General features: G+C 40.3%; 1 protein-coding gene across 2 annotated transcripts in view; it reads right to left on the bottom strand.

Moving 5' to 3' along the window:
- ctnnd2a (catenin (cadherin-associated protein), delta 2a) overlaps nucleotides 1-24,808 on the bottom strand; it is a 249,046-nt gene that overhangs the window by 97,127 nt on the left and 127,111 nt on the right. For both annotated transcript variants that reach the window (XM_027274434.1, XM_027274435.1), the window contains exons 7-11: nucleotides 19,672-19,726; nucleotides 17,660-17,870; nucleotides 17,229-17,346; nucleotides 15,897-16,029; nucleotides 11,501-11,674 (exon numbers count right to left, since the gene is read on the bottom strand). In XM_027274434.1, coding sequence (XP_027130235.1) covers nucleotides 11,501-11,674; nucleotides 15,897-16,029; nucleotides 17,229-17,346; nucleotides 17,660-17,870; nucleotides 19,672-19,726 — 691 coding nt within the window. The remainder of the gene's footprint in view (nucleotides 1-11,500; nucleotides 11,675-15,896; nucleotides 16,030-17,228; nucleotides 17,347-17,659; nucleotides 17,871-19,671; nucleotides 19,727-24,808) is intronic.

Raw genomic sequence — 24,808 nt, forward strand, 5'->3', positions numbered from 1 at the left:
ATAAACTGTATTCACAGTGTTATGTGGCTGTTTTCATGACAATACTGAAAAATCCTCATGTTTAACAATTTTTAACTTATTTATATGTGAAGTACAGTGTCCTTGTAAAAAAAAACAAAAAAAAAAAAACCTTTAACAACAGTTTCCATGACACAGAGGGTTTGCAAACAATGTCACTCATTAGCTTCCATCCCATGCAATGAAAAATAGAAACTCTGCCTATAAACATACTTGCAGGTAGCAAGAGGACAATTGCAAAAACTTTTTCCACACTATGAGACATCTGCCTGTTGAGCAATAAAGACTAAAAATACATAAAATAAAAAAAGTAAAAAGTAAAACACCAAAGCTGTCGCACTTTAGAGTGAGATGGAGACTGAATGGGGAGTTGCTTCGCAATGTAAGCAGCCTGCAGGGGCACAGTTGCTGTCACCTTTCCTCCCTGTCGTGCTGGAGCGGCTGATCAGTCATATATCAAGAAGTTAATGTGAGTCTGGGGGACTCGTTTCTCTGGCTGTAAAAACACTGAGACAGACGGTGTGAGGGGGATCAATCTCATCTGTCTTTAGGACCCAAGGTACGTGCACACCAAAACACGCACATGCAAATACACCGTAAATGTGTTCTTCAGGGAGCGCGTGATAAATCACAGAGCCTTGAAATCAATATATGGTCGTGTGATTGACTGGGGTTTTAACACAAGCCAATGTGCCTCCTGTTACGAAGAGAATTAGCCTTTAAAACATGTCGAGGTGGGAAAAGTACACAAAATACAGACCACACACACTCACCACATACACAAGTCACAAGCATTCCCATGTATCTCATAAAACAATGTACGGGCGGGAACATATATATAAACACACACACTTACACGTTCTATAAGCCCCCACACACATAAACACTAAATCAACAAAGGGATGGAGGTTGCGTGAATGTGGGTGTGTTGACGCAGAGTGTCTCATCGGTTGAGTGTCTCATCGTTATGTGACCAACAAACTTGCTCTTTAGCACTGTCTCCAGTAGTGGCATTTACTTGACCTTCAAAACCCTCTTATCTCTATCTTTTTCACCTTTCTCTTTCTCACACTTTTCACACACAAACACACACATCTGATCTGCCCACGTATGAGACAGATTAAACCAATTCTCAACAATCAAAGCTCTTATTTGAATCCTCCCCAACAAATCTGGTATACGCCATCAATCGACTTACCAGAGGCACTAAGGAACCTTTTGGATGATGTAACTCCATCAGCATATTTTTTTATTTCCTAACTCTAAAATCAGGTTAGAAAAAAAAAAAAAAAAAAAAAAATCCTTTGCCAGTCAAAAAATCTAACTTTCAGACTTTGCTATGCAATGCCCATGAGGCTGAATGCTGCATGAGCTTTTCTACTGATGCCCCAAATTTGACAAAGATCCAAAGAATTAGGCAGGGAAAGAGAAACAGTGAGAGAGCCTGGGAAAGAGAGAACCAGCTGAGATGAGGGATAGAGCTGCAGTTTAGAAAAGAGACAATCTAAAGGCCAGAGGAAGGAAACAAGAGGTGAGGAAGTTAGTGACTGTACAGACATGTAGAACAGAGGGTATAGGGGGTTAATGAAGCAGAGTTACTCTCATCAGAAGAAAATCCCTGTCTTTTCTGCAGTCTTTGAATGGTGTCTCTGTGGTATGTCTGTCTTCCTGAAAGTCTCATTAGTAGCTGAGGCTTTAGGCTAACACCACCAGTGTCAGTGTGCACTCACCAAGAGACTTGTCACCCAAATAGGATGAAGCCCAGAGCCAAAGAGGGAGAACATCGGAACGAAGAGGGAAGGAAAACACACACAAAAAATGACCTGTCATATTATTTTCATAGCCTGTGTTATGACCACCGAACAGGGATGTCCTTGGGTACGAGTTGAAAAAGAAAAAGACAAAGAAAGCACAAATGATAGAGATGGTAGTGAACATAACGACAAAGAAATCCCCCCCCCCAAAATGTCCTGCCAAATTGCTGTGTTCGCTCGTCCTTTTGTTTCCACATTCTGTTACTTTGTATTCAGCTTCCTCACGCTTCTTTATGCATTCCATTTTCTCCCTTACTCAATCTTTCTGTCTGCTCTTGTTCTCTTCTTCTCCAACCCTAAGTAAATGGAGTGCTGCTAAATTTATCATTTGCTCTGGTAATGGTCTGTTCTGACTGATGGCTTGACCTTTGAGGCCAATATTGCCTTGCAAAAACCAGCGTGTGGGCGCCTGTTTACGCATGCATGTGTGTCATTGTGTATGTGTTCTTGTATTCCTGCCCTTGTGAGGACAGGCTGGGGCTTCAGTCTTTTGGGAGTACTTCAGTTAGGACTTGAGTTTCAAGAATATAATGCGATTTTAACCACCAAGATGAACTTAATGGCTGAGCGAGGTGTTGTAGCATCTTGAACAACTGGAACAAACTACCAGCAGGACTGAAATCAGCCCCAACTCTTAGAACTTTTAAATCCAGGTTAAAAACTTTTCTCTTTTCACATAATCATAATCCTGTGATTTGTTTAATGTTTTCAATTGTTGACATTCTAAATTTTCTTCTCTTTTTTTTATTTTTTATTTTTATTTCTATTGCTTGTCTTAATGTCCAATGTTTTTCCTTGCCTCTGTAAAGCACTATGAATTGCCTTGTGTAAGAATTGTGCTATACAAATAAACTTGCCTTGCCTTGCCTTACCTTGAACCTGTGAAATTGAGACTCGCAATATGAGGCTCCTCTGAAAACTTTGACAGAATTTCGAAGCCATTTACGGATGGCATTAGAGCTAAGCTTTAACACCACTATCTTCATAAATGTACGAAATGAAATCACATTTATTATTATCCTGTATCTATCACAATGAAACAATATTTGTCCTGACCTTTTTCCATCTTGTGTGGGTAAAGTGTGGCATTACGTGTTTTGACACCACAGAGGTCTTCATCAGGGTCAGTGTCAGCCCTTTACTAACAGTAGGAGTCCTTTACTTTGTGCAACTGCCTGTTTGTTAATATTTCTGCGTACGTTTTTTTTTCTTCATTGCTTTCTTGTTGTATTGTAGCGTGGCTGCTCTGTATATTTTAAAGATTAAAAGTTCAAGTTTAGATTCCGAGTTCTAGAATAAAAAATGAAAGGTCCACTCAAGTATAGTACGACAAAAAACATACGAGTGCAAGAATGAATTTGCTAAAGACCAGCACGAGGCCAACTCACTGTGCTGTTTCATGAAATATTAAACAAATCGTGAAATGTGCCTTGTGCATTCAAACAGACACGCACACACAAACGCGGCGCTCCACTAACACTCCTCACACCTAACGCTCTGGCAGCGTGAAATTGTGTTTGGGAGGAAATAAAAGGGCGGGTGTGTCTTTGTATTCCCTTGCTTCGGCGTAGAGTAAACAAATCGCGGCTGTGCTCCTGCTGGCAGATTAGCGACGGGAAGGGAAACTCTATTAGTCATTTGACACAGTGATACCTCTGCAATTAGCCAGCCGGCTGAGGGGCCGGCTGGCTTAGAGCAGGGCTGACTTTTTCTTTGGGCTGCTGAGACGAGGGAGCCCTCGCTGAATGTACAAGAGATGGAGGAAAACGGGAGGAGGCAGGGAGAGGGAGAGAGAGAGAGAAAAAAAAATAGAAGGAGATCAAAACAATCCTCTGAGCTTTCCATGTCCATCCTCTCTCCTCGTTCTTTCATCTCTGCCTCCATTTCTTTCAGTCCCACTCTGTCTCTGTCGTGCTCTTTTTCTTCATCCCTCCCTTGCCCTTTTCTCCTTTCTCTGCTTCTTTCTTTCCCCCTCTACATCTGTCCCTCTCTGTCTATACCTCCATCCATCTTTTTTTTTCTCGCCCATCTTTTCTGAAACCTTCCCTTTCAATTCCTGCCCTCGCTCTTGGGCTGTAGTTCACTCTCTCTTTCTCTGCTTCCATTTTTTCCCCCCTCTCTCCATCATCCATTCATTTCATGTTTTTCTCTGCCTTTCTTTCCTACCACCCTTCTGTCTCACTATCTCTCTCCCTCTATTGTGGTTGTAGTAGACTATGTGATCAGAGCTGAGGACATGTCCTTTCTCCCGACACGCTTCAACGCTCAGCACGATTACACAAAACCCCTCAGTACGGTCTCTATCTCTCTCACATACGCACACTTGCAAAGACATGCACAAGAACACAAACATGGGTTTCTAAATATGCAAGTGATTGACATGGACTAAACATGTGTGCCTGTAACACATCTTCCTCTAATGCTTTAAGGTCATGAAACAGCACGCGGACATAACCTTGCCTAGAGCGGCCATGGATGAAGCACGCACACACACACACACACACACACACACCGCTTGGATGAGGAGTAGAGTAAGGATTAGTTTCTCCCTCTGTTTATCCCTGGGAGAGCCTCCTGGCCAACACACAGCTCTTGATGTTCCTGAGCTGGAAGCACTGGAGGACAGACATGCACACATCGACAGAAAGAAAGAAAGAAAGAAAGAAAGACAGACAGATACACACACACACACAAACAAATGCCCTCCTTTGCACTTTCAGTATCAGGTATAGAGCGTTTTACAGTGTGGGAGCTGTAGGACATGTCTATATGAGTCAAGGTGCCATGTCTTTCTCCAAGCATGCCACTTAGACACAGCAGGGGCTCCAGGCCAGTGGCTGCTGCTAAATGTTCATACTGTGGAAGGACAATAGTGAAAGTCATAAAAAGGGTGTTCCGCTTATATAAGGCATACAGCACCCCCAAAGTGGGAGAAAATGAGTAATAAAATAAATACAGTTTACAGGGGTTGCCAGTTTGGCCTTAGTCGCCCAACTAATTGTAAAATGCCTAAAAAGTATCAAATGTGTTTGTTTGTATTGTCTTGTGTTTCTTTATCTCGTCGCAGCGTCTTTTTATGTCTAAAGTAACACTTTGAGTTCCCTTGTTAATATGTGTTATACAAGTAAACTTGCCTCAGCTTGCCTTGTCTCACATTAGAATAAAATTACTGTCGCTAAGAACATCTGCAACATCTGCTAGCCTCTGCATCACATTTCCAGTGTCACCAAGTCTGATTTTACATTATATTTTCTATGTTTGTTTTGTTTTTTTATTATTTTATTTCATAAACGATTCTCTGAATTATTTGTAATGACAAATATCCGACAATGTGAGGGCCAATAAAACACATTCAAACATAAGCATCATGGGGCTATTTATGGCTCATAGTGACTAGAGGATCACAGTTACGGGAACCATGGTGGCTCAGTTCTTGTCACTTCGCAGCAAGGATCTGAATCTGACAGCTGCGGCCTTTCTGTATCGAGTTTGCATTTCCCCTGTGTTTATGTGGGTTTTCCTCCAGATGCTCCTTTTTTCCCTCCCACACTGCAAAGACATACAGGTTGGGTGGATAGGACACTCTTTATCACCCAGGTGCAATGTGAATTCCTCTCCTGTATGTATGCTGCCTCTCACCCACTGTGTGCTGAAATAAACTGCAGCCCCCCCACGGCCCTGAATAAGATAAGTGGGTCAGCAAATGGATAGATATCGCACTTAACCTGAGCATGACTTACTAACAGTGCATATTTGAGTTTGATTCAGTCTGAATAATGTAGTGACAGTGAAATAGTTCTAAAAGGTGCTTCTCAGGGGAATTGTTGACGATAAAGATATCATACCAATGTGATGGCAGGTTATTTATATGTATTTATGGAGTGATAAGGAACAATAGGGAGACAAAGAGCAAACACAGAAGTAATGAGCAATGTATTCACCGATAAGCTGTGAATCAATTAATGAATAAAACATGCTTTAAACAGCAGATATGAACGTTTGTTTTCATTTGATGAAGACAGTCAAAAGCTGTGCTGACTTCAAATTTATCCGTGTGATCTTTGAGAACAGAAAAAATAAACAAATGAATGCTTCTTGCAACAGTTATGGATTCACCGCTGCTGAGAATATGCTAATCACGTAAACCGAGATAGCATGGGACACAAGTGGAATGTGTTTATGTCTGTATGTTTCCATGCATGTGTTTTGAGAAAAAGAAAGAGAGGGTGGTGCAGGATGACAAACACCAACTTAAATTAAACCCACATTTAGGAAGTACCATATGTTTTCGCAAGGGAGAGAATTTGTGCTGATCTGTAGAGTAAGTCAGATGCTTTTTGAGCTGGTCATTAAAGCTTTCTGAGGCTTCAGCAAAAACTCAAATTTAAGCCACAATATAAATCACCAGGATTCAACTTGTAAATTGAGTTGTTGTCCACTAAGTTGAATAGTACAGCAGGTCACAGTTTTATTGCCTGTCACAGTTCAGTTCATCTGTTGGAAAACACACTACATCAGCGAAAAACTCATCTGAAAATGCAGAGAAATAAATCAATTTTCACTCCCTTTCTTCCTCACTTCCTTCATTAGTGCCCTTTCCTTCCTTCCCTGTTTGTTCACAATTTTTTTCAATTTCAATCAAATTGACTCTCAACTGAATTAAGTGAAGACATCGTCGAGAGCTGGCTGGTCATAAACTGGACCTTACCAGCATTGCACAGTGGAGTAAACGTCACTTTATGAGTAGGTGTAAAAAAATCACAACTCTTTCTGTACCTGTGTTCAAAAGACAAGAGGTTCATTAAAAGAAGAGCAGGATCAGGGGCCAAGCTGAAATTGATCCTGGCCAAACAAACCTAATCTAACCTGGCAATAGACAGTGCCTGGTGAGTGACACACTGGAGTAACTGGGGAGATGCTTTAGCCAAAAGGTCTAACAATGCTGCAGGGCTTTAGTTTCCTGCACTGAGGTTTTATGGGGCACTAATTGATTAAGTAATGGCGATTAAGGTCTATTGAGACTGAGAAATATCCAAGGCTACAGGTTAAAAGTCTACTTCACCCACACAGTCGCTATGACTGGTGCAAAACACTGTAATTGGACCATTGCTGATATATACAGTACATATACTGATATATACAGTACATTATAAGAGTCCTTTTCTAAGCATACAGTGTGTTTTGGCATGTAGCTTAAAGCTGTAGAATAATGTGTAAATATGTTAAAATGTATGTGGGAATGCATTTTTAAAAAAAGCTACAAATGATATTCAAACAATGAAATACAATTGAATGTCCATCAACTATAGCTGCCTAAATGCATACACACACAGCCAAAGTGACTACAATTAGTATTATAAACCACATTTGCACACTGCAGGACATGTGCCAGATGAAAGTGAGCCTTTTCCTTTCTTTCCTTCCCTTTTAAGAATCTGTCACTATTTCTATTTAAGAGCTGCCCTGGACTTTTCCTGCCTCTTGGTCAGAAGATGCAGCGGTAACTGCAGCCCTCTTTGTCTTTACCCATTCCTCCCTGCTCTCCTGGGCTTGTTTTTTTCTCTCTCATCTCTCCATCCTCCATCACTCTCTCTGTTCTGTCCCCCTCATTAGGGTGTCAGATCTCATTACAGAAGGAACACAGTAGATTTAAAGGGGAAAGCAGATTGGTTTAATGGTTTGATGGAAAGCCTTCTTCATATTTCTTTCCCTCCTTCTTACTGCGCATGTTTTCCGTATGTGTGCGCATTTACCCTAAAGCGAATGAGACCAGTGCTCTGAAGCTAATTCACGCAAAAATAATTCCTCTTTGATATCGACATACACACACTCACACACTTACACTGCTTATGCTTATGTAACAGAGCTGATACTTTGTCCTGGGAACTATATGAATTTAAATGAGAAATCTTGATATTAAGAGGTGTGTGTTCACATTTTTATAATTCTTAAAACAGCACACTCGTCACCAGATTTACCTAAAAACAGACTAAATGACTAAAAAACATTATTCATCTGCAAATATCTGTGTCCACTCTTACTTATATACACAGAAGAATGGTTTACCCAAAGTAAATAGTATCATAACAGTATCCAACGGACTTAACTTGGATGCAGGATAATGTTAGGAGGTGATAGTCATAAACACTCAACAAGGAAAGGACAGGATGGACAAGAGTTTCTCTAGTGATGGAAATTGCTTGTCAAGTTTGACACAAAATGTGAATTCCCAAAGTTTTTCCCATGCAGTTCTGCATCGTTTGGTTATCTGGTTCTGGTTCTGTTAATGGCTGAGAAAGTATAGCCTTGTTACTAACTGTGGCTTATTGATTAATGATTGTAGACGAATTTGTGTCTGTCTCCTCCGAGGATACTGGGGGGGGGGGGGGGGGGGGCAATGTTAAACTACATAACACCCCTTATCAACAGCAATAGTTCAACCTGGCTACTAGATGCAACTGACAAATAGCCATGGCAGTGAATCTACCCATTCTCGCTGTCGCTACCTGAGCTACGTGCAGGTCTGATGATAGGCTATTAAAGAGAAAAAGTGCCACATCCATTCAGAGACGCTGTTATTCCCAGTGGTCCGAGTCATTAATACAGGCCAAGATAGCTTTCATGAAATAAGGAGGGAGGGTACAAAGGGAAGAGCAAAGGCAGGAGGGAAAAAGGGAAAAAAAAACAAGGAGGGAAAGTCAGAGCAAAGTGGGAAGGAAGTAAAGAGAAGGAGGGCATGAAAGTAAGTGTCTGCAAGTCACTGATGTGCACTAATAGAGACTATAATAGATGAGATAAACGAGAAGGAAATAAAAGAAAACGGATACAAAAACTGAAAAAAAGATAAAAAGCAGAAGGAGAGAGAGGTCACTGAAGAGAAAGGAAAGCATACCGACAAACTGCAGGCTGATTTTAAAAACACACAATGTCTTTTTGGAAAAAATAAACAAATGCGTAAACCATATCCTGAGGCTTTTTCTTGCTGCGATTCCTCTGCGTGTGCATTAGAGACGCTGTGACCATGCAGGAATAATCGCTTGAAATAGGCCACATTAACCTGCAGTCCTCTGGGGCGCTGGCCTGGTTTAATCCAAGAATGAAACACTGCACGCTACTGCCTCCACATCATGCATAGCGCAGAAACACACAGCCACACATAAGCACAATATTGTTGTGATGTGCTTGGCTGCATATATGTGCTGGGCAGATAAAAAAAAGAGGATGAAGAGAGTGAGAACAACTGAAGAAAGGTACATGCGTGTGAGAGAGAGAGGTCCAAACACAAACCCTCACACAGGCAGAGCAGATGTTTAGTAGAGACTTATTTTTAGATTTCCCTCAGTTGTATTTCGATGTGGTGACAATGATTTTAATCTACAGTAACACTCAGGCCAACAATCAACATGTAAGGGAACTGAGCTGCGACAGACAGACAGGTTAAGCAACTGATGGTGTTCTAAACCAGACCTGACTGAATTGTCAAGTGTGTTGTCAAACTGTTGTCCACTGCGCCGCAAGAAAGTGCCGGCAGACTTCCCGAGACCACACGTTTGGTTAGTGGTGTTGTTACTTGATGGAAAGGCTGAGATCTGACAGAAGCTCCTTAAAATATAAAGTAAATCCTCAGCGAGTAGTGCCCACTGTTAAAAAAAGACAGTTGCATGTAGGAGTGTAGGTGCTTGAACTGAACAATGTAGCACAATGTGCTTGATTTGGTTGTTAATAAGATGTTTTGCCTCTACAAACTTAACAAATTTGATGAAATTAGCCTTGACCCCACTATGTGTCTACTCCACTTGCTTCTTCTTCATGTCCTGTTTGCTCCCTATTTCTTTCCTCCTGTGTCTCTGTCCTAAACTGGGTCAGGAAACAGCCACTAAAAAAAACTGCATGTACAATTATAGTCCCTTAAATTGCTTTTGTTGTATCACGCAGCTCCTCTTCATTGTTAAGTGTCCGGTTAAGTAATGTGGTGGCCCACGCTCTCAATGAATACTGTGAGCTTCATTTGACTGCAAATGCCTTGTTTTAAATTGGCCTTGAATTAGCCCAACACTGTGCACTTTATATAGACCCACTGACTACAGCTTTGCAAACTTTGGAGTGAAATAGCCACACAAATGTCTCCCTTCTCATTCCAGCAAAGGAATGACTTATAGCATTAATTACATTGATCCATGCCAGCTTAATGAACCAATAATGTGAGGCTGCCATTGCCAAGAAAAGGCACAATGACATAATTAATGACTTACCGCTCACCATGTCAGCAAAGCTCTTATCAGTTCACTATGTGCTATCACTCTGCGCTTTATGAATACTTATTAGACAACCTCCTAGTCGCTGTACATGCTATTCACATGACTTTTAAAATATGCTGTGCTAAGGCCAAGCTTTTATTCAATGGCCCAGTGACTTCAAGGTGCAGTTCATCTTTGGTGTGTAGAGAACCACAGGGATACAAATTGTGTATGGAGTGAAAAAGTCTCATGCTGCTGTACTTTGATGGAAAATCTGGCTCAAACTGCACGAGACAATCTATTAAAATATTGTATCATAGGGGAAGCGTATTGTAAACCTCAAGCGTTGCAATTAAATGTACATGGTCTAATCCACAGCCTATTGATTTTTGTAGCTGCAGTGCAAATTTCCTTTGTGCGTTTTCTTATACCCATCTATTGAAACTACAAATACAAGGCACAGTAAATTATAGATAACAGTGGACCCCCTCTCTACACTACTGAAGTGCACTTATTTAATTAATTCCCGCTTGCAAAGACAATCCTATCGCTCTATTCAGAATTATACCAGAAGTAATCAAAGCGATATCCCACCAAAAAAAAGAGCAAAGCCAATGACCCCCTAACACTGAAATGTGCTTCAAAAGCTATGCTCTGTGCTTAAAGGCAATTCGCGCTCCTTTCAAGTGAGTCAAACTGATCAACTCAAACACTGGTCTGGAGTGGCATATTTACTGCTATGTTTCTGACCCAAATGCTAATGATAGCTATTAAGGCTAGGCTGGTTAATGACATCCAGGGAGCTGTGAACGTGGCGTGACAGACTTGAGTGTTTTCATGTGGGTATGATACGGTAATGGGATTAACATGGCGTACCTAAACCCACATTGAGATAAGCTCAATGAGGCCCTATTAAAAATACATTGCTGGCAACAATAGAGTTAGCGGATGAGAATCAGTGTGTCTGAGTGTGTTTGATAGAAAACGTACCCAAGTGTACGTCATTCCCAATTTGGAAAAAACTGAAAGGTTCAAAATGTGTACTTTCTAAATAAGAAAAGGGTCGGTGATGGCTTTTTCAATACTCATTTTTTTCTCTCTTTCATGTATTTTCTCTATTGTCCCTGAGTTAGGTGCAGTTGATTGAAATGGGAAAGTGGGGCTGATTAGCAGCACAGCACAAAGAAGGATCATTAACCAAAACAATAAAAGGGCTGTTACATTCAACTCACGTAGGGAAAAAGTTTGTCCTGATGAGTGTTGTTGTACATTTATCACGTGTACCTGACACTAGGTAAAGCAAGCAGCAATTAACATGAGGTGACTGTGTGCTGTGTGACTGTGTAAACAAAGATAAACACATACAGGTAGAGTGCAAAGACATTATAGAATGAAACTGCATCTGTGTAACTGATGCCATGAGGATCTTACCGGTGTTGTTGCGATAGGGACCTGTGTCCGGCCCCTGGCTCTGGCTAAGGCTCCTCATGGGCCCCTTGTTGTGATAGACACGTTCTTCATAGATGGGATCTATGTGGTGCTCTGGGGACCCCAAGGGCCGAAGTGGCTCCTGGCTGTGTTGACTACTGTAGGAACCACGAGAGCCTGGAGAAAAGAGGAAAAGGGAAAAATAATTTAAGAAAGACAGGAGGGGAGAGGATGAAAGAGAGGGGACACAGTGAGGGAGAGGTACAGTACGTGAGGTAAGGAAAGGTGGCACAGGTAAGGATGAAGATAGGTTGCAATTTCATGCAGGGAATGGAAAGGAAGAGTAATGGGAAGGCGGTGATGAGAACCACAGAGGATGGAGAAGGCAAAAACAAGATGTATAGAGGATGTGAAAGAAAAAGAGGACAAAGAAATAAATAAGGACACATGAATGTGGCAGATGATGGATAGATATCCAACAGAGACAAAAAGAAAATAGTGAGTGAAAGGCAGCAACAATGATGAAGATAAGGAAGAAAAGAAGAGGAAAACAGCACTCATTCAACAAAAAACACGCCTATATGAGTCCAGTTTTAGACCTGTCCATTTTCACCCTGGACCTTTTTTTTTTTTTTTTTTCCAGCTGTTACAGAGCTTCAAGTGACAGTCAGAACACTATTTATATTCTAGACAGACAAGGGTGATGGTGTGTGTATGTGTTTTGTATGAGCAGTAGGAGTGAGTGAGTTAGAGATGCACCAAATCAGAAGTCCAAAACGAAATGACAGCAAAATAAAAAGAGACATGCATAGTGACACATGAGATAGGAAGAAATAGGCAGAGATAGAGAGAGGCGGAGAAAAAAAAAAGAGCAAGAAAGAGGAATGCCTCTGTATTTCATTTTTTAATCTCCGCGGAACACATTGCTGGTCGTCAGCTATAAAGTAATGAGATGTAGTGTCCCCCCTCTTGCTCTGTGTTTGGCAGGAATCCCATAGACACAGAGCAAGAAAGACATTGACAGCAGGCATTTGTTCATTACACAGCAGAACAAATGTAAGGCCTCGCTCTGAAAACACAGAGCAAAATTAAAATCAGGAAAGAGAAGAAAAGGGAGATGGCTGGGGAATACAAAGATGAGTCAGGAGGGCTTGGGTGACATGCTCATACTCATATATATATACACACAGACTTAGAAAGCTGTGAATGACTGGGAGAAAGATAGATGGTCCAGTGGAGCTAACGTCATATCATATCACATTAGCTCGCAGTCGATAGGAAGTCGCGTGCCAAGGATTTTCCAGCGGACGAAGGGGGACGAGTGCAGCGCTTCAAGACTCTGAATCAAGCCTCCGTGTGTATCCACCATCAACTTAACACAGTTAAAACCTCACAACCCTTCAGACTGTATCAAAAATCAATGCCTGTGAAGCACTCAGCCATTTCAGTAGAATCAAGCGCGTGCAGACATGCTATAGTTTTTGTTGCAGCTCATGATCAGTGTCTATTTCTTGTCTTAACTGTCTGGTAAAACAAGACGAATCAAAGAGAGTATTTTAAAGACAAATCAGAGTGAATACTCAAACAGAAACACACAGCAGGAGTCTGTTATTATCCTAAACCTCCTATATCAAGCAGTCTGATGATCAGTATTATGTAGGCTGGTGCAAGTGTCTTTGGGGATATACTGCCATATACTTTAGCGAACAAGAAAGCAGTGGTTTGCCTCAATGTGCCTGTCTTAAGCATGGCTGTGGCGAAGAGGCTATTGAGTTCCACTGTGTCCTCCTTTCGACAGCGTGGTTAACTGACTGGCCTGTTTACCTGCCTTGCTAACGAAAATCTAGGCTGCCTCCTGTCACTGCTACCCAGAAGCAGCCAGACAGAAAAGACAAACAGAAAGATGAAGAGTCAAAGAAAGAGAGAGAGAGTTTGTCGGAATATGCATGAAGGAGTACTAATTAGAGTCATGGACACACCCATTACCGGCATGTCTCATCACAGCTCCCTCTCTCCCTTTTTTTGCCTTTCATCTTTGAAGTCCTGGTGAGTTGGTTTTATTTCTTTATTCATTTATTTTTTTTGACTCACAAGGGTCCTGTGGTGGATGTACTGACCTCTTTCTTTCAAAAGGGAGAGGGAACTTTAAGAAGAAGAGATAGAATGATGCAGAGAGAGAGAAAAGAGGGAGAAAAAAAAGATGCCCTCCAATGATTTCATTGGATTTAGTAAAATATTTAAAAAGGATAACAAAATGTAAGATATAACTCGGGTCCCTTAATGTGTTGGTCCTGTTTGCACAGTTAAAAAGAAAGCACATTTACACCTTCAGTAAAAAATTGATACATATTGCTCTTGCATATGTAACCATGTTCAGTACCTACTCAGAATCAGAAAGTGGTATATGTGTCAAGTTAAGAGTCAATATCAAAGATAATAAAAAGATAATAAGATAAATATCATTCCAGTATTTTTGTAGGCCAATCATATCAAAAATAGAACTGGACTATATATCTAAATATCCAAGGGATCATTGCTGTGCCTAAGGCTCCAATGTCAACTCCAAGTCAGTGTCAATGTCAAGGAAGCTCAATTTCATTAACTCATAACTGTTTGCTACAGGTTTCAGTCAATAATTTTGTCTAGCTGGGTATTATACTGTTGAGCCACAATGGCAATATTTCTACACAATGTATCACTCCAGCCATTTTCTGAGAAAGCAGCAAAGAGAGGTAATTTCTCTTTTTAGGCGATTTCGGTTTTACGCAGCTTAACTCCACTGTAGAGTAGGTGCTGTAGAGTTGTTAAGTACCTCTCCAAACAGGCTACTCAGAGGAACTGTACTGTGCTTTCCACTATCATCCACCGGGAATAAGCAAACCTCTGACTAATAGTATCTATAAATTATTCTAGGTTGGTATGATTCAGGGGAAACATGGTGAGTACCAGAATTATAGACAATTACATTTAAGTATTTGAAAGTTAATGTCATGCATCTCCAGGATTGATAAGTTGCCTATAAATTGGTTTCATACAGTAAACAACAGTGTGCTAGTCAGAGCACATGAAAGTAAATTCTGATTACCACATGACCCAGGTCTGCTAATTATAATGAGTCTAAGATCTCTTTTCCATCGGGACTCATTCCTGCACAGACATTCCTTTTCTTCATCATTTAAAGTCTTCAGGAGAGATGAAACCCCAGGCATGCTTCGAGATCACAGTTATGCCTTTGGGGTAAAGCATGAAGGTCATGGTCTTCATCAATATAACTCCTATAGTTTAAAGGATGAATCAATTAAACTTACTCCAGAGCGTTAAAGCACTGTCACCTGGTTTAGTCATGTCAAATATTTCATTTATGGTAAATCAACAACCTGTGGCAGGAGAAGAAGTAACAGACACACCAATTTGGCTTTTACGTAGGATCAGTCTGAATATGTTAATTCAGTGGCATACAAAAATGGAATAATAATAAAAATCCAAATTCCTTAAGAGCCATAAGAAAGATAACTAACACACAAAAGAATTTGCCCGCAGTTACAAAGAATTGTGACTACTCATCATGCTCTAAAGCACAAAGCATAAACTTAAGTAAAGCCAAATGAGAGAAGAAGGTTATCTAAAACTACTTTTAGTCTGAATAGGACTTGTAATACAAGCCTTGGGAATTTAAAGTCCTTCAAACAGTGGACTATGTGGAGTATTTAATTCAAACAGGCACAAACAGACAACCTCAAATAAAATTTTACACTACAACACTATGGACCATAAACACATTTTCAAATTTGACATTCAGCCAACTCAATTTTGTAGTCATGACAGAAAGCCGTTCACTATTCAATGAAACTTCAGCAGCTAATAAAAGGCTGAATTCTGCTTTTATTAAGATCAGCATCATTCTAATATATCTTCACAGCGAGTAGATCTGATTGAAAGATGCAATTAGGATCTCAACTGTTTTAATCTTCTATCTGGTAGTCATTCATTCGAGTCAGACATTTTTGCTTCTTTATAAAGGTCAACCACAAAGATGCCCTGATGCCTCTTGCAAAGTAAGTACACTTTCAGTATGTACAAGTGCTGCCAGTAAATAGCGTAGATACTCTAAAGACTGAATTAAAGAAGCCAATTTAATAGACTTAATTGTAGAACTTGACATTTCTCAGAATGGCAGTCAAATGTACAGTATTGAAATACAAGATTGCATCTCTACTCTTATAGCACAAATGCCTCATTGATACAAACACTCAAAAATATTGCTATATTGAAAGATTTTCTTACATCCCTTTTCTACTCACAGTGGAGTTTAAAAACACCATAATCCAAAAGACACAGCACACGTTTGGGTTTAAACGTGTATGTGTATGTGAGGCTGCATTAGTGTGGAAAGTCCTACCTGCCAGACTGCCAGGCCTCTGCAGTGTAGCAGTAGCGTAGAGCTCGTGGGAGATCTTGTACTGGTCAGAAGCGTGGTGAGCTGCCAGCCGCTTAGGAGACAGAGTGGCATAGCTCCCTATGCCTGAACTCATCTGTGAAAACAGGAGATTTTTTTTATTTTTGTAACAAGCTCAATCAGTGTACATTCTGAGGTCTATACACTAGTGTAATTACTTTTTGTTAAATTACAGTGTGTTTGCAGCCAAATATGTACCAGCTGACAGGGTTGATATGTTTCGATTTGTGTGGTTTAGAAAGGAACAGTTTGTACATGTATTTATTTTTCAATTTACTTTGCCAATTTACTTTTCATCTATAACCAACTGAGGAACTTTTGTAAAATGGACTTGAAATTGGCACTATGTGTAAACCATGTCTAAACCACTTAAGAGTTAAGAATGTAATCTAAGCTGAGTACCCCCGCACTAGAAGTACTTCTCATCATAGTATAGTGAGAGAAATTAGATATAAACTTCCAACAAATATACCTAAGAAACCAGGGTTTAGATACGGAGCTATTTGGAAAAGATTACATAACTAAAAGTGACTTGTATAGATTCTTGTTTGAAGATATGACTCGAATTGCTCTGGAACTGCACTATGCTGTTCTTTGTCATGATTAACTACAGTATCTGACAAAGTGGACAAGAATATATTCTTCCCTCTAACACCCAGCCGCTTGGCATCAATCAATACTATGACCATATAATATTATACCTAAACAGAATGGTACAACTGTCAATTACAGCTCCCTTCAGAAAATGCTAATAATGGGAATTACCACTGTAAATACTGCAATCTTTATACTATTATACTGCACATAATAGCCACTGTCAAATCACTCTCGATCTATTGTCTGTAGAATAACTTGCTCTGTAGTTAAAAACACAATGTAAATGTGTGGAAAACCATATGATAAGTGTGCTCTGAGTAAAATAAATAAATTCCTCCAAGAAATCTGATAATCAAACCAGGTCAGAATAATATTTAATTTAAACTGGTCGCAGGAAAAAATCAACATACTTTGATCTAACAATTACATGTTCATAAAATGTATTCACACTCACAAGTGTGAGACATAATTCAGTTATTCAGCAATTTTTATATTGATTTCACAGGAATAGAGTTATAATAATTGACTCTAGCACTGCTGCAGTTGCCTTAGTTTCATTCATTTGTAATGCAATTTAAATGCATGTTGCACATAAAAAGTTTCATATTCAATTCTCTGGTGACACAAATTGCATTTCCTCTTGACAGGCATCCACGTTGTAATACTGTGACACCGTACCTGGTGAAGAGGGGACGATGATGAGCTGGCCCCTCCCCCTGCTGCTGTAGAGTTGGGCGGAGATGCAACCCTCAGGGGAGACCCACCCCCTCCTGCTGTTGTCACAGCAACTGTGGTGCTAGAAGACAAACGGGCGAAGTAACAATAATTCATCTGAAAAATAATGATTTGCTCCATTTCACATATAAAAAGTGTCGTATGCCTCTATCGTGCATTAAGTGTACGAGTATTGCAAATTCATTGCATACCGGCATACACAGGAAAAAAATCAACTCTAAATGCAATTTTCCTTTTCTATTGTATTTTATTCTATTCTTCATTGTTTGATCTATGAATGCCATCACCACCTTCAAACACTCGAACTCCATTATACTACCAGTATTATCAACAATACATCAAAATCAATGTCACAGTAACTGCGGCCTCTTTACCTGTATGACTTGGCCAGGCGATTAGCAGTAGACTGTTTGCTGGGAGAGGAAGAGGAGGAAGGCAGGCGCTGAGTGGTAGAATACCCCGATGTGTCAGAGGCTGATCCCAGACGTTGGAGTTTACTGGGGGAACCGGATCCTGAGCCTCCTCCTCCAGACAGAGGGGAGCTGACACGCTGGGCAGGTAAAGTGGAGCTGGAGTAGTATATACCTGGGGAACAAGGGAAGGGAGAGAAAACTCAATAAATACAGGAAGCAGAAGAATGAGTTTGAATGTGCTGAGGCGGACATCAACGATCTGAGAACAGATATAGGAGGGTCATCTCGGAGCACAAGTCTGACATTTTACTGTGGGTTGCTAACAGGCACAAGAAAAATGTGTAAAAGGCTACAGGTTTGGCTCAGGGGAGACTGACAAAAGCATAGAATTGGCTCTACACAACACTGAAGTCGAAATACAAGACTTAAATAAAAGTTAATTCAGGGCATAATGGTCTGCTATTATGTTTAAGTAAGCCTTTAGCCAGATCTATGTGTAGTGTGGTTGCAGTTCTCCCCAGAGAACAAGAGTGTTACTTCACTGACAGGAAGGTTTTGACTGTTGTATGTGCATTTGCAGAAAACGATAGTTGAGAATATCCAGCCTTCTTGCAGTCTCTAAATAAAGTCCTGGAAAGCATACTATCTAAGAACTCAATTGTTCTTCTGGGAGACTTCAATGCTCACATGGGCAACAATAGAGAAACCTGAATGGGAATGATTGGGACTGACTGATCTGAACCCGAGTTGTACTTTGTTAACCATACAGTGATTTATAGGTGTACTTGGTATTAGAATACCTGGTTTGGTGATCAAATTTGAGGTCATATCATTAGATATTAGAAATGTCACAGAAATGTGTAGTGAGGGTAAACTTGGAACAGCTGGCTGAAGGAATTGTCCATGATGTCTTCTAAATCCCACCTCCAGAAGAATTGTGCATGTATCCTGGAGGACAGCAGGGAAGGACTGCTGACTTGATGTGCTGGCTTATACCAAGATGCTTGAAAGTAGGTGCCTCAGAACATCACTTTCAGAGAGAACACTGCAAATTTTGTACTGGTCATAAAACAGTAGATAAGCTTTTTAACCCTTGCTAGGTTACTAGAGGGGTACTGGGAGTTTGCTCATCCTGTCTACATGTATTTTGTGGACTTGGAGAAGGCTTGCAACCATGTCCCCCAGTGAGTCTTCTGTACAGACATGGGGTACTGGGGTTACATGTCACCCAGTCCTGATACAATCACAGTGAAAACTGAGTTCATATTGTGAGCAGGAAGTCAACACGCCACCGAAAGAATGAGATCACGGATACAAAATGCAGAAATGATTTTTTCTTTGTGGGGTGGCTGGGACCACTGTTAGAGACAGGGTAAGACCTCAGACATCTGGAGGGAGTTCAGAGTAGAGCTGCTGCTCCTTCATGTCAAAAGAAGCCAGTTGAGGTTCAGGCATCTGATTAGGATGCCTCCTGGGAACCTTCCTTTGGAGGTTTTCCAGGCAGTTCCAACTGGTAAGAAACCCCAGGGCAGACCCAGAACATGTCAGATTATACTGTATATCTGGCTTTGGAACCAGGGGTGGAAAAACCGTGGGGGATAGGGACATCTGGGCTACCTTGCATAACCTGCTGCTACAATGAACTGCCCCCCAGATTAATGGATGGATGGATGGATGGATATAGAGTATTTTATTTGACTTAAGTTAAAAATATGTACTACTGTATAGGCACTGAAGCCTGTTTTTAAATTATGGAGAAGCAATACAACATGTGAGGAAATTATACATACTACAGGCTCTAAAAACATTCCACCAGTAGCGTTTCTCATACATGTCTGTCAGTGTCTTCGAATGGTATCTCTGTGTATCCACAGCTCTTCATGCTATGTTAGATTACTTTATTATAAAGAAAATGTATATCCATATTGAGAGACAGAGAAGAGCAAGGAAGAGAAGGAGAGGTGAGTTCTTACCTGACCCTGCACCAGATTGTGATTGTTGCTGCTGGGCTGCACGACTAGATGTCACCTAAGGGGATGTGTGGGAACACATAGCAAGTAAGGGAAGAAGAGTCATGGCAGGGAAGAAAGGATGAATAGAGGGAGGGTTTAGTGGGAGAGTGAGAAGTTGGAAGGAGAGAAAGGAGAGACCGTTAATAAAAATGGGATAAAAAAGAATAAAGTAGTAGTAGCTGCCATCAAAAACTTTTATGAACAATGACTTCAGGCAAACCTTTGAGGAGAATGAACCTAAAGCTGCTAGTAATGAAATCCCCAAAGAAAACAGAGGGGAGATTCAAAGAGACTCATAGAAGCAGACCATGAAGTCCTAGGAGCTCAGCTGACTGAAATCATTTGTCACAAAGCCACCTACTCAAAGTGGAGAGATGGATTACACAGTCCATAGTATATTCATGTCTTAATATATCTGTCATCACACAAACCCCCATATTCATAAATGCTTAAGATAACGGAGTGTGTTGTTAAAATTCATTAGATAAAAGAGTAAGACAAAGAACTTTGCTATTAATTCCCCTCATATTGATTTTGTATGGTAAAATAATCTGTGAATATCAGACAATTAAAGTCAGCAGAAGCAGTTCGCTCTTCATTTTGAGCTCTGTTTAAAAGGAATTCATATTTTACAGATGAAAAGTTGTGTGCCAGTGTGTGAGGCAAAGGTAGAGCACGAAATGTCTTTCTACCACACATCACATGCTGCTCGATCCTAATATATTCTCCTTAGTCTGCAGAGACAGTGGGGGTGAGCATATGCCAGTGCTCCCCTGAGCCTCATATAGCCTTATGTTGATGCTTAAAGCTGTAAAGGTGATTCAAATACATTATTACTAGCCTGACATGGCTGCAGTTGTACAAGGCCACATTATGCATGCACACATTCACTGAGTCACCTTGGACCACCGTCATCACTGCGTATACTGTAGTTATGAGCAGTGATCTCGGGCAGTCAGAGAACTTTACATACTCAAACCATCTGTTTCTCAGCATTAAATATATTCATACTCACAACTGTATACAAGCGCGTCACACATATTTTTAGATTGGCTTTATCAACGAGGTAAAAATGAATGGTTTGAATATCAAAACTGTTAGCTTGTCATTATACTGTATCTCTTTGTTCTGCATACTGTATGTCCAACACTGTTTGAAAACGTACATTAAAGCAGAGACACACATGTATAACCTCTGTACACTATGCAATAACGACAAACACATGATCATCCAATAACCATTGTCTCAAACCTCAAGGCTCAAACACCCCCTCCCCCCACATATCAACAATCCGGAGTTATGTGAGAACACATCCTTTGTATATAACAGTTTCCAGGTGTGAATGCAGCTGTATAATTGTGCAGAACGATTGGTAGAAAAAAAAAAAAAAGCATGTCTGCTCAGCAAACCTTCCCAGGATAAATATAGTAACAGACACAGGCACACAATCTCTTATATTGTTCTGTGTTCAATGGCAGTCTCTAGTTTATATTTTGCTGCTTTATGATAAGCCAAAGCATGCCTGCTAAAGAGGCCAGTGACAGGCCACTGGTTCCAGCACTACTTTGTTTGCAGAGGGGTCATGGAAACTGATTTATCGCTGGCTGAGTGGATTAGCAGTCTCTTTCTCAAAAATCTGATGATCACAGTTTATGGAGGCAAACAAGCAGAGAGACCCCAATAAGGTCTGAAAGAATGGACACTTAGTAAAATATACAGTAAGGTATGGTACAGTAGCCTTAGACATACAGTATCTTCTTGCATGTTCTTACTCAGTAACATAACACTGTATCTTTCTTCCTATGCGTTCTTGTGTGTGCAGAAGTGCTGAAAAGGCAGACTATAGCATTCAACCTTGAGTTGCCAGATCCACCCTGATCTCAACACACAAGAAGGAAATCCTGACGGAAGCTGTAACTTAACCTAGCTCAACTACGAAACACGTGGTGAACTGTACTCTTGGACGGTGAATCTGTGGACATGAAGATAAAAATGGCAAAACTAACAAAACCTTATAGCATGCTTTTAAATAGCTCTGGAGTTTGATTCCACATAACGTGATTTTCTTACATTGTTCCACTGAAAAGCCAGGGTCTAATTCTTTTGACAACTTCCATAAATGAATCATTATTTTGATGACAACTCTGTCCAAACAATTAAGAACATTTGTGTCTTTCATGATAAATACAGTAGGCACATGTTCCTCTCAGTCTTAAGTTCAAGGTAAAAACTTTCTCCAAACTTCAAAAACTCTTTGAGGACATTATTAGTTCGTTTCCAAAATATTTAATGTTTTTCAGGGTTTTTTCCACCATTCAAATAAATGGACTGAATCTTTAAATCACATGTAGAGTGAACTGTTACACTATTAAAAATATCAACTCTAAACAATGTAACAACTAAACATCACTCAAAGTGGTGCCATTCAACTGCCCCACTGACGACAAAACAGAAAAGCATGCTCTATTTCCCCTATTTACAATACTATAAACATATTTTACTGAAACATAAAAATCTAGATGACAGGCCTTTTAGCTTAATCTATTATGAATTAACTTTCTGTCCCAGGAGTCACTAAGCAGTTACCATCACCGCAACAAACCTGGTGTTACCAAGACTTACACACATACTACTTTCACTCATGCTGCTGTAATTTCAGACTGCAAAAATAACCAGTATGTTGTGTGATCGAAACATTCATGATTATTTGAGTTGTTAATGAAACTTATGGTAAATGCATGTGTAAAAGTACTTTATGTATACAATGGTATTTGATTTGCATTTTTGAGTGTTATTAGAGAGCGGTTTATCAAAGTGTCTATAAACAGTCAGAGAGACATCTTAATCAGGATGGGAGCCACTATCCAGAACAGTGTGCACCATAAAAAATCTGCTATATAAGTCCCCTGAGTTAGTTTAGTAGGTTATGAAGCCAAGTGAGAGACCTAAGAGTGATGAGATGCAGGCCACAAAACTGAGTTTAAGAACCCTATTAATGGTTTATGTTACTAGATTGTGTTCAACACTGCGGATGTGCTACAGTCATTGAGATTAAGTGACACGGAAATGGACTACAGACTGATGAGTTGGTGAATGAATAGATAAACAGCTGGATGGGTTATTCACTGAGTAAATAAGTGATAAGTATAGATGAATTGTTGGCTGAGGTGACACTAATAGATAAAAAGCCTGAAACACTGTGTGCGGGAGAGAGCTTTCTCAATCCCACTCTATGTCATCTTGCAGTGCTGCTTCTTTTCTCCTCCAGTAAAACACTGGGATGTTTGAGGTGCCATGTATCCATGCATTATTAAAACAGGGCCTCTCAGGGTTATAAATACCCTACAGAAGAGCAGCAACATGCTAGACCTTTCACTTTCTTTCTCACTCTCCCTAAAACAGTTACTTGTGCCAACTTTAAACACCCATGTACACACATGAATGAACCTTACCTCCCTATTGCGTATATGCACAGGCATGCAAGCTGCACCTGCCGATCTTGCAGCACTGGCATGCGTAAGGCTGCAAAGCTATTCATGAGAAACAACCACTACTGACAACACTGGCCCCATTACACTGACAAGCCAAAAAATATCAGAGACACACACACACACACACACACACACACATACACACACACTCATGCTCACATAGACAGAGATGGTGAGCAGAGAGGACAGGGAAGGAAGACGAGAGGAGGGAAAAGAGGACAGAAACACTGCAATACAAGGCAAACAGAGGACAAGAAATATTAGAAATACCGAATACAGACTGAACAAAAACTCATCTTGCCTTATCTGTCCATCCATCTATATGCCAGTCTATCTGTTTCTTCTATCTTTCTGTCCTTGGCCCCTGTCTTTCTTATTTATTAAGGGAAGGAATGAGAGTTTTCTCTGAAACCAGCTCTGAAATGAGCTTCGGTGTGACTGTAGGGGGGAAATGAATGAATGTTTACAAAGACCGATGTCACCTCCTTCACCTTTCTCTTGCTACTGACACACGTACATGAGGAAACATATACACACTGATATGCACAAGCGCATCCAATGAGAAACTAACACCACACAAAACAAACACCCATTCAATTCGCAGATGGAAAAACATACTCAGAAAGATGCGTGGGTATTTGCAAAGAGAGATAAAAGATATTCTTAAAGAGCTGTGATGCTCTCTAAATAATTATCTGGTTCATAATTATTGACCTGAAATATTTCCTCTTACTTTCAATCCATCTATATATATGGAACATTTGCCTCAGACTCTGGCAATATATTTTAATGAAGCACTGCAGCTGCTCACTGATTTAGCAGATGTGTGGGTGGTTTGAAAGTGCATGTGTACAGTGCCCATTTTACCATTGATACGTTAAAGACATTACAATTGGAAATAATTGCCTCCTGTACGCTGGAAACTAATTTGGGAGGGTTTTTCCTCTTCATCAGCACACTGCGGTGATTAATATGTGTCTTTGTCTTTAGCTTTATTTCGCAGGTCTTTATGAACGAGACACTCGCTGAGTTGTCTCTGTGTGCATTTAATCATCTCCTCATTTTGGTCTCTGAGCATCTGATTACCTGTCTCCTTCTGAACAGCTTTAATGAATTTGTCTAACCAAATGAAAAAAAAGTCTTCCCATATACAGAGAAATGCTAAGAATTGTTTGAAAAGCTCCTTGTAGTCACTGGACTAAACTACTTGAAAAATGGGATTCTGTATGAATACGTACTTATTACACATGATCGACTAGACTCAACTGTGATGTCAAACAAATCCACATGAGAGTCTGAGTTGAATGTAGCTGGAGAAGCGCTGTGCAAAACAGTGCATGAAAAAAGCAGGGTAGAGAAAAAAAGAAGCAATGTTCGCTCAGCTGGTGACGGAAAAACTGAGGAGCGAAGGATCGGAAAATCAGCACAAAGTATATCACAACGATATGCTGGTCCTCAAAGGCCTGCATGCCTTCAATGCATCTGCACTGTACAGCTAAACTGTGGAAAACTCACTTAAGGTGAGTTACCTTCACAGTCAAACTTCTCTGATGTCAATCATTAAAATTCTCCAGTGATCAGCCTGCTGTACAACTTTTCCAAACGCT

The sequence above is a fragment of the Larimichthys crocea genome, chromosome XXIII, assembly GCF_000972845.2.
Source record: "Larimichthys crocea isolate SSNF chromosome XXIII, L_crocea_2.0, whole genome shotgun sequence".
Lineage (NCBI taxonomy): Eukaryota > Metazoa > Chordata > Actinopteri > Sciaenidae > Larimichthys > Larimichthys crocea.